This window comes from Thunnus albacares, chromosome 3 (assembly GCF_914725855.1).
Source record: "Thunnus albacares chromosome 3, fThuAlb1.1, whole genome shotgun sequence".
In the NCBI taxonomy this organism is placed as follows: Eukaryota; Metazoa; Chordata; class Actinopteri; order Scombriformes; family Scombridae; genus Thunnus; species Thunnus albacares.
The window spans coordinates 9,314,128-9,330,068 of NC_058108.1; the positions used below are offsets into that span (position 1 = coordinate 9,314,128).

The following is a 15,941-nucleotide window of genomic DNA, read 5'->3' on the forward strand; positions in this document are numbered from 1 at the left end:
TCAGTCTGCCTCCAATTCCTTTATTTTAGTCTGTATAATTTAAGAAGTGATCATAAACCCGTGCTCCAGATTAACTCAATGAACATGGATTTTTTACAGTTATTCCATCATTTGATGCATCATTTGTTTCACAAAGTCTTTTCTGATAAGGACATGAACATATTAAAGCAGAAAAAAAGATTAGGTCATTTGTATACATACAGTATATGTACAAAGCAAAAGGAAATTAAGAGTTTCATCTCAGGCACATGTGGTAGAATCAAATCGGATGTCAGCAATGTCAACTGAGGACTTCTGGTCCACTCTTTGGGTCAATCGACAGCAGAAAGGCAGCAAATGAGAAAAGACAAACATACTATGAAAGGGAATGTCTCATGTGCAAAATTTAAACAAAATAAGTGCATGATAGTTCACGTTGTGTAAAATAAATCATAATCCTGAGTGAAACATAATGTAGAAAAGTGTTACAAATCTTTTGAAAAAAAAAAAAAGATAATAAACAATAAAAAGAGAAAAAAGAAATCAGCATTTGTAAAGGGGCAGAGATTTAGTGCCCTTCCTTCATTTGCCTTTTATACTGAACACATTCTGACACATCATAGTAGGAAAAGCACAGGTGTCAATGATAAAATTAATGAATGCTGAATTCCGTTAAGCTGCTTCAGTATCAGAGTCCTGGAGTAGTACATGCTGCCTCACTGTCACGCTGTTACAGCTTAATTAATAGAACAGAGCGTTCGTTAATGTTATTAGTGACACCTGTGCTTTTCCCTCTATGACAAATCAAAACATCTGCTTTGAAAAAGCCCTAATGTCACATCTTAGACACACACAACATAACTGGAATTATGCCAAAACACAAATAATAAAACCAAATCGTTATGTTGGTCGGCTCCTTAGATACGCCAATTTGATTCTCATGATTACATTTGGATTTCATCATATCCTTATGCAAATCTGTGTTTGACTAAATCACAGTACATTTAACTGGTTTGCTAGTAAGTTAAGCATGATACCATTTAACTGTTAAATTCATTGTTGCACCTCTTTCTTGAACAGCAGCTCTGAAACTGATTATCATGTGATAGGAAATGACTTTCAATACAGATTAATCAAGTAAAATACCGTCTATTGCATCTCCTAAATTAAACACATTGGGTTTTTGGCTGTTGTATACGACTCTGTGTGCATATGACACTTGCTTTTGTTTGAGTGTTTGTAAAAACAGAAATTATGTCTTCTAAATGTGATCCACATAAGACATTTAAGAAGAATGTTAAACAGTATGTAAATCAGCCAAATGCACACATTCGGTTTCTAAAAGGCTCAACTTGTTTTCCCAAAAGTCACTGCAATGAATCAATGTTTTTGCCAGTTTGCTTTATATCACCACGTTGGACTGGCTGGAAGAAGAAAAGGTAGCTACAAAACACAGGAACATGGAGATGATCAGATAAGGACAGGAAGGCACAAGGTAGAAGCCGTTTCCCACAACTGGTCTCATGTCAGTTTGTATCACCAAGCCAGAGTATGAAACCACTGAAGTGTCAAGAGGCCGTCTTGCCTCAGCCAGCGATAAGGGACAACTTCAACCTAAATCTAAAAGGAAGCAGCAGATCAGATGACAGGAGGGTGGTTCCTCCTCACTAAAGGTTCCCCCAGGTGTTTGGAGGTGGGAACTGGTCCACATCACCAGATTCATCATGAGATTTGTCCCCAAGGTTGAACGTGATCTTGTATCGCAAACGCACTTTTTCCTGAAACACGAGAAACAAATGTCAGTACAATGTTACATCACAAGTGGTGGGTGATTCTCAGTTGACGCTTAATTTATAAGGTCATTAGAGGTTTATCGGTGTGTATAACATGCACTGATGACATAGAGCTGGTGGTTTTATAAATAAGTCAAGTGCTCATTTAATTAGATGCAGTGTATTTATTTATTATTTATTTCAGTGTCTTTAATGAAAAACAGCATTGAAAACTCAGAGTCATTAAAAACTGTAATGAATCATGACAAACTCATGCTGTACAGCAGATTTTATGTTAAATTTTAGTGGAGATCCACAAGTTTCCAAACAAACATATTATCAAACATGTTTATCTGAATTTTGGGGAAATATGTTTAAAATGATGCACAAGGCATCTACAATATTTCCAAATGAAGGTGCAACCATGAACAACATGGAGTCTTGGGTTTGAATATTTCACTCAGTGTAAACATCATATGCCGTAGCTTCAATAAAAAGCTGGAACAAGCGATACCAAAACTGTTCATGCCAGCAAGAAATCAACAGGCACTCTTGACCCCCAGATTTGATTATTATCCATCTTATGTGTTTCTATGGTTTCCTTAAATTCCTTCATCCACTATTGTCAAAGACATTCATGGAACTGTAGTAAAAACACAACAACTGTCCTGAACTGAGCCCTACTCTGACAGGCAGGCCGTATGATACTTGGAGTGGTCATGTGACAGAGTACCTTATGAGGGTTAGCCAATAGCAGAATCTGTGTGATGGTGGCTGGAGGCAGGATGGGGTTGAAGGCTGGAAGCTCAGTAGTAGAGGGAGGCTGCAGCTTCACTTTCATCACCTAGGCAACGTAGACAACCACACACATGAAAACCACATTAACAAGTGATATCCACAGTTGATCAGTTAGTCAACAGATATAGTTTCCACCTAATTGAATGTTCAGACATGACACTCTAATACTGAGATAAACAGAGTAGGCAGAGGCTCATTTGGAAAAGTCAAATATTTGTTGACTGGACTGGAAACCCTTCAGGTACGTGATGGTATCTTTGACTGCTAGGTGCGTCTGTCATCATGACCCTACCTTGGGTACAGCTGCCTGAAAGCGGATGTTGGTGACAGGAATGGGGGCTGAGGACAGCATGGAGATGATAACAACCAGAATGTCAGGCCGTGATGGTGGACAGTCACGGGCAAACGTGAACAAAACCCGGAGGCTGTGTTTGTCAAATACAGTCACTGGTAACAAGCTACCTGAAACACATATGCAGACAAAAACAAAACAACAGAACATGATGAAGAGAAAGTGACTTTTTTAACTTTAAAAATGACATTTTGTTACACTTATTTACACACCCAGAGTGACTGCTCTGATTGACTTGTGCTTACTTGGTTTGATTAATTCCAGAGGCACTGTAACGTCAGCTAGAGAGATGTTGTTGTGGAGGTCAGCAGCAGGTAACGAGCATTTCTCAGCAGCTGTGAGACCGGGATTGGAGAGGAGAGAGTCAGGCTGTTCATAATGCGCAGCCAGGCTGGATGTCGGCCCGGAGGAGGATGTGGATGGAGTAGCAGCAGGTCTAGAATTGGTGCTGGACTTTGTCTGGAGATCTCGTAAGGGGACTCTTGACTGAGGTTGGAGTTTATCCCTGCATGTAAGAGTAACAACGGGAAAGTGATCAGGAGCATTAAAGTATGAGAAAAATATGGATCTTCATTAGAATTACATGATAGTTCTGTCAATTCCTAGCACTACAAAAAACAGACTTCCATTAGGAAAGAACCTAGAGATTAAAAACGCTTTAATTTTGTCTCTTGTTTTTTGTCCCTTATAAACCCTGAGATTGATCTTACCATTTGACCTGCTGGCTCTCTGGAGGGAGGGACTGCTGTAACAACGTCTTCCCCAGCAAGTCTAGCTCATCCATGGCTTTGGGAGCAGCTGTGGGTCCCCCTACTGGTGGGGCCTGCAGAGTTTGGGCCACAGCCGGCAGCAACACTGCGGCTGAGACTGATGAAGTGTATGGTTCTGTGCCCTCAGAGGACTGGGAGAACAAACAAAGGGTTAAAGTTTGCATGTCGTGACTGTATGATGGAAGAGATGACCGAAAATAATATCATTGTCAGTATTAAAGCCACTGTGTCGAATTTGTGTTTTTGTAACAGTTTTTGTGTCTAAAAGTGTTGCAAAGTCGGAAACTTTCAGATTCTACTCAAAGTGACTTTAATGTGAGCGTGTGCACTATTATCTTACAAGTCCCACCTGGAAAGTGTTCTGAGGATCACAGTTTTCAGTTACATTCAGTCCTAAAAGAGCAGAAACAACAAAGGTTAATTGGTGGTTATTACTAGTTAATATTAAAATCAAAAACTATTTGTTGCTAAGATCTGTTGTGACAGGTTTGACTAAATCTAGGAAGGCTGTGAATGTGTCTGGCTTTGTTGTGGTCTAGCCAGGTGTGGCTTGTCTCTGCAGATGCTGGGTTTTAGCCAGGCACAGGAAACAGGAGGGCTACAACCTAGCAATGGAAAAAAGGCAAAACTGTGCTGCGCACACAGATCTGTGCTTAAACTGCTGATACAACCTTTTCTGGGCTTCTTGAAAACATTAGATCAGTAATCTAATTCTGTGTTTACAAGCCAGATGAGCTTTTTTGTGCTTACCCAATGACATGAGTTCATCATCCAAGAGGCTGATGCCCATATTCTGAGTCAGGATCTGTAGGCTGGAGGGCTCTGGATTGGACGGTGCTGTGTTGGCTGATGCGTTAAGCCCTGCCAGGTCAACAAGTGCTGAACTACTGCTGCCTGATGTGAACAGAGAATACCCATCTGTGATCTTGGTCTACAGAAATGTTTGGAGAATTTGTAAAATAATAAAGATTATTAAGCACTGATGACCTTGAAAACACAAATGCGTGGACATACCTTGTTGTGAGGACATGGTTATGCCATCACTTGTCACCTCCTCCCCCTTTACCAGCTGTCTGTACAGGTTGATGACCTGCGTCAAACTGTCATTGGCCTGTAAGATATCCGCTGTAAGCAGGAAACAGACGTATTAGCAACACCAAAGGGGTTTTCCAGTCTCCTGCATTAGAGTCAGGCTGACACCATAAGAGGAAAAGATTTAATGAGAGCTTTGTTCTGCCTTTTATTATGAGCAAACTTACCTAAGGCTTCATCGTTATCCTCTGTATCACTAGCTAATCGGAATAGTGTAGGCCTCATCTTTTCACAGCGCTGGTAAAGATCCTGTAAACAGACACATGTTTAAAACACCTCTACTGAGTGTTACCAGCAGGAGTGTAAACGTGTAGCTGAAGCTTGTTTTAATGTGCTGAGCTGTGATGACCTTAATAAGCTCCTGGTTGCTCTGGGAGCAGCTCTCTCTGCTGTAGCCTTCTAGCAGCTGGCTCAGCAGGCTCACGCTCTCCTTCACCTCCTGGATGGCGTTCACCCGCTTTGAGACTTTCTCCACTCGCTTTTGGTCCTAGGAAAAACAATGACAGGATTTCACACATTGCCCCGGATCAATAAAAACCTTTATAAATCCCAAAATTGCAGCACTTTTGCACTATTTCCTGACTAAATTTGTTCATCAATGTGATTATGACCAAAGTGACACCATACGAGGAAAATATAATGGTGATAAAGGCCTTTTACAGTGAAAGACAATAAATATCTCAATTGGTGAAAGTAAGTTGGGTGTTTCTGCACAATGATAGGCAAGCACAAATACAGCTGCACGTGAGACCACATACTGTACACCACCTGGGGTAAAAACAAAGCTGATGACTCACCTCCTGAACCATTTCCTTAATTAGCTTGTTTGCTGCTCTTAGATCTTCAGGTTGAGTGCTGTTCAATAAGCGAGAAAGCATCTACAAAAACAGGATAGGACATGAGAGGGAAGAGGAAAGACAAGAGGAAGAGAATTTTTGTAAACTGTTTAATGATTTTCCCACGAGTTTCACTTCAATAAAAGATTTTTTTTTTTTTTTTTAAATCACTGACATGACAGTGATAAAATATACAACTATGTCCTTTTGGACGTCTTTTCAAGGTGGTTGGCACTTCGTCATCACTCATACTACATACTTTGGATTTCTCCTCATCCTCAAAGATGGCACTTGTGGTTCTGGGTGGAGGTGGCGGGAGGGGCTTGTCATCAGGAAGCACAGGATCCTGCTTGACAATGCCTGGAAGGGTACAAGGACACCTATTAACCTTATATGAATACACTGTCTGCCAACAGCACACTACGTAGATCTTACTCACAGCATCTAGGTCACCTCCGCCTGGTAAAGAACAGCCACATTTTAGGGCACATGGAGTACTGTCCAATGACGTAAGATACTGGTGATACTGGAGCTATAACACTGTACTTGAGACGTCTCATAGATTAAAAGACATATAGTCACATGACAGACTTGCAAAATTGTTCACCTGTCATTTAATGCAAACTGCAGTCAGAAAATTCAATATTTCAAAGATTTCGGATTACTTTAAATCTTTACAGAAAGAAATAATCAATATGGCACAAATGGGCACTGCTCATACAGTACACAACCCTGCATGAGTACGACTCTACTAAAGTAACTCAAGATAACTGTAACTTTGGTGGAAACTCAACTGTTAAGATTGCACTGCATTCAACTAAGAATGACTAAGGACTCTCATCAAGTCTCATGCTTGTGACTCATCATCACCAGAAAAAGAAGAACTGATACAAACTTGTACAAAACACTATTTGTTAAAACAAGGAAAACATAGGGAACCACAAAACACATAAGTGGGGTACAGGGAACTAAAAAACACAAGCACAAACCACTCTGTATGGAGTAACACACCATAGATTTCTAACTATTAAGATAATTAGTAACCGTCAAGCTTAAGAACTTGTGAAAGTCCTTTGTCTTGTCGGTTACTCATGTCCTCACAAGTCCGGAGCACTCACCCTGTTTTTTCAGCATCTGATAGGCGTCCGCTATCTTGGTCTCTTCTGGCAGTCTCACTGTCCAACTGAACATCATTTCCAAAACCTTCTTCTTCACTGGCTCTGGAGCCCGAGTACCCAAGTACTGAAGAGGACAGGAGATTAAACATGGTTAAATAAAGTAATATTTCAGGTATTTGTTAAGTAAAGAATGATAAATACTGTAATTCTTTGACATCTTCATCATCTTCAATCAAATATTTGAAAGAGAAAGTGATTTAATTGTCACAAATTATATAAAGGTAATTATACTGATGTGCAGACATTAGTTTAGGTGGACAGTCTTGTGGTCAGAGATTTGGCTGTATTAAAACAAACTGGCAGCTTAAATACAACATGTGTGTTTTTAATGCTTGTTAGAACTATGTCGTGTGTTGAAGATCACAGGGTATTACTACAAACTGGATATCATTAGCTGCCACAGCCTGAGCTACGAAGGCAGATTCATACACTGACAGTTGACTTTCAACTATCCTCTTAAAGTTTCTACAGCCACTAAAATGCTATTTCCACTAGTTAAAAAACACTACAAAAAAAGAACTACAGTATTACAGACATAAAGTGGCAGTCAAACTGGTTTGACAGCATAGAAAACAGGAATCATTACCTTGGGTGAGACCACCTTTATGAGCTCATTAAGAAAGCGGAATTTTCCCACTTCATTGTGAAACCTCTTTCCGCAGTTCTTCATGCACGTCTCAAGAACCTGGGAATTTTTCAAAGGTTGTTGGTTTAACCTTTTTACAGACAAGCCTTCACAAAAAAATCCCTAAATTGTTAAAATAATGACACTTGGAATTTAATGTGGTCTTTTGCAGGCCTTTGCACTTGTTAGCCACATAACATACAAGTTTTGATGAAAAATGGTCTTGGGCAATCTCTTACCATAAGCGCCTGCATAGCCTCCCACTCCTGAGGAGACTGGATTTTGTGGGCCAGAAGTCTGGTTGCAAGCTGGGGACTGACCAATAAAAACAAACTGTGACCTTAAATTTACTGACAGACATAAAAAGAAGCCAAGAATAATGCATGAAGTGAATTTGAAATATGCCAAAAAAAAACACTTTTTACAAACATACAGAGATGATTTAGCAACACGTGAGGCAAAACCCTTGACATTCAAAAAAAACCATGAGAATGGTCAGACATGCTTCATGCAGTTACGACATATTTCACAGCTCATAGGATGTTTTCTACCAAGCAAATCCTGTACAGCTCTAAAAGCTGCTAAGCTGGATGAAAGCAATTTGTGTACATCAAACACAAGCATAGTGCTGATCAGTTACACGTTTCCTTTATATTGACAGTGAGAATAGCTACTCTAAAATGTTTCTTCATCATCTACATCATCATTACATTCTTCATCATTTCCTCACCCTTCTGGTTCATTGTTGAGCTGATCACAAAAACCCTTGATACAGTCCCAGTCAGTCTCCTTATTCAGGGGGTTGGTGGCCTTGTCTGTGTAAAAGGAAAATTTATTTCTGACCTTACATTCAGCAACAACAAAACACACGAGTCTCCTATTATTCTTTAATCGGTTTATTCTGTAAAGATTTGTGATGTCTTCGCACACTCACAAGAGCAAAAGATTAATGTTAAATCTCAAGTCCTATATTACGCCTGTGAGTCTCTATCTGCAGCTGTAAGCTCTGGTTGTTTACAATATGTAATGAGTTGTGTGGTTTCGAGCAGAGGAAGACAGCTTTCTCATGTTTGCAGAAAATGTGGCGGTGTTCTACGGTTGTAGCACAAGAAGTACTTCAAGGTTTCGGTTTAGCTTTCGTTCAAGTGGCTTGACTTGGTCCTTCTGGTCAGCAGTCAGCAGCTAAACTAGCTAGTCGATGTGATTAGCAATCAGCTGGACATTCCTGTGTGTTTTTAATTAAAATACCATGTTCATGTATCATCACTAACTTCAAACTATCAGCGGTAACACAGTGAGAGCGCATATGAGCACATTACAACAAAAGTGACACATTATCTGAATGAGTTTCGTTCCTCGTCACCAACTGCACTTTTTGATTTGATGACACTCGCAAAAAAAAAAAATCTATTCCCTGGGGAGAGCGCTGTGACCGACAGCGGAAAGTTCAAACTGACAATTTATCATCTATATTCCTTAACAGAGTATCGCCTGTCGCTTGACGTTCAAACGTTAATGGGATATCATAATGTATGATGACTTACTGATGCGAGACTGCAGGCTAGCCTCATCTGGAGGCGCCGCCATCTTTCGGGAATTCTAAACAAGTACTCAACTATCGCGTGATTTTGTAACATATCGCGTGAGTGGAGGACAGTGGTTGGAGCCATCTGTTGGGCGCGAAGAGAAACAACAACATGACAGGGTGTCCATGGGGGAGGACAGTCGGCAGGCTGCCAGCGCTTGGATCAATGCAACAGGGATAGCTTGGCACCGGGGCTGGCCTGCTTTGATTAACTTCGATCGTCCGTGATGATTTTATTTGCAGTGTGCTTTAAGTTAATTGTGTCATCGCGAGTAGCAACAGACTTTTTAAATGCAGTTTTAACCGCCATTGCAGGTGTTTCGGTTTAACGAGTGACCGAGTTAACTGGTGATTCTCAGCAGAATGAGTCGTGGTTGCTCGTGGTGACGGCAGCTTCAACAGTCTTCAGTTTTACCATCTTTAAATACATACTCATCCGTGTTTATTATCTACGCTAACCGTTTACATAAATTAAATTGTATTCAGCAAGACGCATTCACCGTTTCTTATAATGTGGGAAACAAAGTGTAACTTAGCCTATAAATTGGAAGTGCAGTTCTAGCCTATCTTGGGATTTTATACAGTTATCCTCAATCGGAAAGTGCCCACATATTCAACTAATTAACCTGTATAATAAGTGTCAAATTTCTCATAAGATGCTAGCTGCTCTGCTTATCTATATTTTTCTCCACATAAAAGGAAACTACGAAAGGTGTATGATTCTTGTTGTAGGATAAAAGGGACTAGACTAATATATATTGTATTGAACATTGAATTTAAGAGAATTTAAGGCTTATAGAAGGACACCTACGTGTTCTGCCCGTCACTACGACAACCACGGACACATTCGGCCGAAAGTCACCAGATAACACGGTCACTCATTAAATCGAAGCACCGTCATTGCACCAACAAACAAGAGCTGTGTGGCGGCTCATCTCAAACAAGGAGTAAATTGTAACCTCTGCTTCGACCGAAACGGTATCGTCTCTTTAAACGGACAAAGACAAGCTTCATTCGCTAGAAAACGGGAAAGAGAAGCTAGCAGCAGGCTACATTAGCTACTTAGCTGAGTTGGCTACGGCAAGAACTTTTTTTGGCAAGATACCGTTATCTACTTTAGATATCAGCTGTGTTTTTAATCTGCTGGGTTCTGGCCAAAGTTCCAGGTATTGGATAACATTACAACCATTGCTGTCAGAATACCTCCGTACAGCAGATACAATGGGGGCATAATGCACGTTGTAGTTGCAAAAGTAAGCTAACATCTTGCTAGCTTGCAAACCATACAAGTTTTTAACGTGACTCACTGGCTGTAAATGAATGTGACGTAACTTATCCCGACATCGGGTGTTGCCTGGCTGTCGTCCCTCCACCGAAACGCTGCCGATGTCTCGTGTATGACCGGAGAAGAGACTTTGTATTGTCTCCTGTCACGCCTGGGACACAAAACCATCGATTATATTTAACAGGAATACTTGGAATTCTATGACAATAGTATGATGGGATCTCTGAAGGCTCTGCAGGAGTGGTGTCGGATACAGTGTGAAAATTACAATGAGGTGGAAATAAAGGACATGTCAACGTCCTTTCGGGACGGTTTGGCATTCTGTGCCATAATACACCGTTACAGACCAGAGCTGATGTAAGTAACCCGACGTCTAATTGTATAACACTGTTATTCATAGTATAACACTGTTATAATATACTGTCATAGTTATTAATTGTATTATAGTTACTAATAATACAACGGATTTTGTACATAACACAATAACATAAGGGCTACTGATAGGGATGGTGCTGATGATAGCTGCATTGAAACAAGACCTAGGTTAACAGTTATGATTTTATGTCAACCTTAATGTTGCACAAAAGATGCAGCTTTAGGAGTGACTGGCTGCTAACTGTTGTCTTTGAACTTGTATTCAGACTGTAATGATAATCCAGTCAAAATACACACTCAGTTTGAACTCATGAACATCATGCTCCAAATTATTTCATGGTAAGTTTTATAAGGACTGGGATTGTGTAAGACTCCTATCAACAAAGATGAGATTAGATTTTCTGATTCTGTCAGTGGTTAGATAACTTTTCATAAACACACAAGCAACAACTTTGCCATTTGTGTTTTTATCTGTGTGTATGTTTTAGTAATGTGCATGCATATTTACCATAGCCAAAAGCACCTGTAATAATATTTTTATACAACATTACAGAGTGAGAGACCAGTGTGCTGTAATTAACGCAGTCTGACAAGCCATGTAACATGTCTGTAACAACACACCCCTCCTCCAGGCATTTTACACCTACACACACACAGATCAGACTCTACACAGCCACAGTTTCAGTGTGATTAAAATAAATGAAAACAGGGTTGAGGAAATGATAGATAGTCTCACATACAGTTCCGTAAGTTCAACCAGACATTGCTGGTATGTGTTGTTTACTGAGGCACAGCCTGACACTCTCATCACTTCCATCTCTTATATAAGAGGGGCCATCATGTATTAGATCCTCACCAGGGCTGGCAGGGTGTTGCAGTGCTGATCGAGACAGGTGAATCATTTAATTTGAAGCGTTTCCATTATTTGCAGTGTGACAGGAAATACACACAGAAACTCTGACCTTCACATGACTCACATTAGACATGCAAATCCGTGGAAAAGCACTAGTCCTCCTGTGTAGCATAATGTGGCTCTGTGTGTAGCTCAGTGGGTAGAGCATGATGTTGACAGCATCAGGATTAGTGGTTTGATTCCTACTGCAAACAGCTCAACTCAACGACCCTTATTGTTGTAGGAGGATTGTGTAAATCATCCAGTAAATGGCATGTTATGTCCCTCCTCTGTCCTGGAGGAGAAGAAATGTGATGCGACGGAATGATTTCAGACAATAAGCGTCTTGCTCATGCTGCTGTCTACCGCTCAGATGATCCCGACTTTTGTGAGCAAATTGGACTACGCTTGGATGGTACTGGAGCAAACATTCACTGGACCACTCACTGAAGGACAAGTCAGTGAAGTGGAATTTATCTACATACACACACACACACACAGCACAGCAGTAAAGCTGAAAGTACAAGAGTGGACAATTCCTAAACACCCAAGCTTTTCAGCTCTGCCTCTTCAATTTGTGCCCCAGCATGCCTCCCTGTTCAGTTCTCTGTGTACAGTAGCTGCAGCGGCCGGTCGAACTCGCTCTGATCCAGACAGACAGTCCATCAGGCTAATCTGCAGCTGAGACCTCCGCCTGTCAAACTGGATTTAGCTCTAATGCCGGGCTCGGCCATTGTAGTGCTGCTCTGCGCTCTGCAGCCAATGTATTCTCATCAAAATACATTACAGAGATGCAGCGGAGAGACGTTAGTACAGCAATGGCCTCATCTGAATTTCCTCAGCTGAGACCAACTGTCACTCAACCCACTGAAGAGGGACTTGATATCATGACTGCAGGACATAGTCTGTGGCCTAGCTAACCAAAGTGCATGGGACAGTGCCATCAGAATCACATTTAAATTCGATAGTGCTTAATATGCAGCTCTTGTTCACACTTTATCAGACATTTTAGATCATTTTGCCGCAGTGACTTAAAACGTCTACAGAATGCACATGTTTGTCTCACCTGCTCCTCTACTAAAACTATTTTTGGTATTTGAGGTATTTATAAACTTAACTGTCACGACATGATCAAATCCCAATTCTCTATATTCACAAGTAAGCGCAAACCTTTTTTTATCTGACTGAACCAGATTTAGCAGATATACTGGTCCATCCAGGTTTTGATCATGTGGATTTTCAATGTCTCACACACACACACACACACACACACACACACACACACCTTCCGTCAGCAGTGCTCTTTCCCAAAATAAACCCTTGGAGTGAGACTCGAGTCACAGTGGATTAAGTTCGCAATTCAGATTACACACTACACTCCATCATCCTTGTGAATGTCGGCAGGTTCCTCTGTTCTGTGAGGTCCGAAATGCCAAACAACAGTTAAATAAACATTTTTTAAAAAAAATTTGCCACTGTTTTAGCTGGCTATGTTAGTAAATCTGACACAGCGGACCTGTTTTGACACGATCTTGATATTAGAGCCGCTGCTCAGTGTGTTTGTGACCATGGGAACTAGATTAGAGAGAACACTTCTCTCTTTGTGCGACTCCCAACACGGAGCTCATTCAGAGAGTTTTTCCTTCTTGAGAGTTCCACATGGTGCTGTTTTTTCCGCCATACTGTTGTTCAAACTACCACACACTTTTGCCAACATACCTTCACTTATGCAAACAAACACAATGTCATCCTGGAAACACCTCAGACATTTTCCATTTTTACTGCAGGATGTTTACTGGTGAGACCCTGGCTTTAGTTCCTCGCTCCAGGCATTTCAAAGCCGAGCCTTGTAATTATCACCCCATCGCTCCTGTTTGGTGCCGCTGCTTCTTCCCTTTTGTCCTTGCGGGTTTTTCATAACAGTCATCATTTATGTGTGGTTTGGGACCGTTGTCTGCTGGACCAGTTGTGAAGCATGACTGCTCACCAATTCCATCTGTCATGCTGTCAAGCCAATAATAGCGTTTTGATGGTTCATAACATAAGTGGAAATAGGTCAGAGAGCTAAATACAGTTCTCTCCTGTATCAGCATGGCTTGGACAGTTATTTCTTTATGGTGTTGCCCTAAAAGGAGATACCATGAGTTGTGGTTGTTGCAAGCTGTATGACAGTACACTGACTGTACTGAGCTGAGCTGCAGCCTCATCTCAAATGTTGTTTTGAATTTTAACATTTGTTTCTGTCTTGTCACTGCAGAGATTTTGGCTCGCTGTCTAAAGAAAATGTCTACGAGAACAACCAACTGGTGAGTCAATTTTACAGCCTTATGTTTTGAGGTTTGATGTTGTGTTGGATGATACTGTTATTTTGCCTGACACCATGCTGTGTTTCCCCTCTGCGCCTAAAGGGTGGCTGAATTAAATCACCTGTTGGTGCACCTAACTGTTATCTGTCACTTAGCTTCAGCCGTTGCATCTGTTAATGCGTGTGCTTTACTCAGCCCTAAAATAATTAACCCTTGTTACATGCAGCCACGGCGGGTGTGACTTAAGTGTATTTGACTGTCTGTGTGGAGAACCGTGTTACTTAATCCTGATGAATCCCGACTAGGAATAAGTAAGAGCATACAGGGTGAGGAGAGAGGAGAAAACTCTTGACATGAGCCTGTGGAGAGACTATCTGGGATTTTAAGTCCAAAAGTGCTTATTTTGCAGCTTTACATTCTAAGTGGGTTGAAACCAGCTCAAAACTTTTTAAACCATGTTTCTCTGGTTGGGTTTTTCCACATCATCTGTAAGCCAACAGGACATTGAGGGATGAAATGGGAGTCTCCTCATTTTCAGGCTGAGCTAAGCTTTGGCAGGTCTTTGCTGCTGTTGACATTCTTTTTATCATGCAGCTTTCAGGGGAAGTGAAGCAGTTGGTGGTAGCACCAGAGACAAACTCCCAGTCTGCTGGCTGTCATTGTAGGTTTTTAAATAAAGCAAGAAATTCACTGTATCAATAAGGTATGACTGTAAATGTAGAGAGCATGCAAAGCTCCTATGTCAGGTTTTACCTCTCAGATTTGTTCCTGGTTGTCTCTCCAGGGTTTACTAATTCCCCTTTCATACTGTAGAAATATACAAGGGCACTCAACCCATGTTTGACCCTTTTCATATGACTGCTTTCACATGTTAATCTCTTAGCCTGCTACTATAGTTCACACACTGCTGCTAACAATAGAATCTCAATTAATTATGTTACAGAGGTACAAATAAAGCCACTGTAAGTTTTACTTCCCTCCATAGGGTTTTCCCTGCCTATCAAACTCAAAGGCGGGCTGCCTTTGCATTACTGGCCACCGCCTTTGAAAGTGATATTGATGGAACGAAAAAGGCTGAACGCAACTGTGAGGGCAGTGCAGCACCTGGACAGTCTACAGCTTTTACACGCTAGAATGATCTTGTAGCTTATCTTCAAAAAATGCAGTGGTTGCAAGCATTTTTTTGATTTACTGATTAAATAATTACTTTTGCGAGACGAACATGAAGTTTATTGTGAACTTTCTACGCCGTCACTCAGAGACTAACGTTAGCAGAGTAGAGCAGCGATCAGCAGTAACAAACAAGACTGGCTGACCAACGCACACTGCAGCATTAAACATCTTAAACCAACTCTGAGGTGAAGGACATAAGTCGGTGCTCAGTCTGTTTCACCTCATAAACCCTGCGCCTGATCAGCGTCTTGGACAGCGATGTCTTTCCCCGGAACTAATGGTGCAGCAGAGAGGCTGCTGGAGACAGGACGTTAATAACACTTAAGAGCACTCAGACTCCACCTAGTTTTGTTATTCCCATACAAGCAGGAGACTGTAAGATGCTTTCAAATTAATTAATTAATTAATGCAGTTAACTTTTTAAAATAAAAATGCTGCAGACCATTTATCTTATCTGCCATTTCTGTTTCATATTGAACTTCAGTGGACTAAGGACATCAGTGGATGGTTTGGCAAACATGGAACTGGAGCAAGAGACTGGAAATTGTACCCAAGTATCATGATAGTATTGAACCAGGAGATAAGCATATCATGCCAGGCCTACAAAATCAACATCTTTTGTCACAACCTTTATTTTTTATCTTTTTGTATATATATATATATCTTGGTATAATATTGAAATCCCTATGGATCATGATTTTTTTGCACAACACTCTAAAGGTGGGCGAACAAACTGTGTACGCCACACCATGCACGTTCTCCAGCCTTTGCCACCTTTGTCTCAAACAAATCCAGGGAAAACCCTGCATCATTAGTGTAGAACATTCATTTGTTTTAAATAAACTGCAGCAAAGTAGGTCATTAGACCAAAGAGAGAACCAAGAAGAGAGAACTATTCAGCCATGAAGCAGGTGTTGTTTAAA

The 15,941-nt window shown here is 40.9% G+C and overlaps 2 protein-coding genes across 4 annotated transcripts in view; one reads left to right on the plus strand and one right to left on the minus strand.

The window, feature by feature from the left end:
* On the minus strand, window positions 1–13,277 carry LOC122979065 (ADP-ribosylation factor-binding protein GGA1-like). Of its 2 annotated transcripts, none has more exons than XM_044346242.1 (17): window positions 13,259–13,277; window positions 8,133–8,217; window positions 7,642–7,717; window positions 7,364–7,462; window positions 6,718–6,841; window positions 5,859–5,959; window positions 5,561–5,641; window positions 5,113–5,250; window positions 4,931–5,012; window positions 4,686–4,796; window positions 4,422–4,565; window positions 4,021–4,064; window positions 3,612–3,802; window positions 3,147–3,406; window positions 2,842–3,011; window positions 2,485–2,595; window positions 1–1,757 (listed from the first exon to the last, which is right to left on the minus strand). In XM_044346242.1, exons 3-17 carry the CDS (start codon window positions 7,654–7,656, stop codon window positions 1,647–1,649), a joined length of 1,782 nt encoding a protein of 593 aa, XP_044202177.1. In that variant the 5' UTR covers window positions 7,657–7,717; window positions 8,133–8,217; window positions 13,259–13,277; the 3' UTR covers window positions 1–1,646. The 2 variants fall into 2 exon arrangements, with proteins under 2 accessions (XP_044202177.1, XP_044202176.1); XM_044346241.1 differs by lacking the exon at window positions 13,259–13,277 and adding an exon at window positions 8,947–9,051.
* micall1a (MICAL-like 1a) overlaps window positions 9,103–15,941 on the plus strand; it is an 18,276-nt gene continuing 11,437 nt past the window's right edge. For both annotated transcript variants that reach the window (XM_044346239.1, XM_044346240.1), the window contains exons 1-2: window positions 9,103–10,629; window positions 13,797–13,845. In XM_044346239.1, coding sequence (XP_044202174.1) covers window positions 10,484–10,629; window positions 13,797–13,845 — 195 coding nt within the window. In that variant the 5' untranslated portion in view covers window positions 9,103–10,483. The remainder of the gene's footprint in view (window positions 10,630–13,796; window positions 13,846–15,941) is intronic.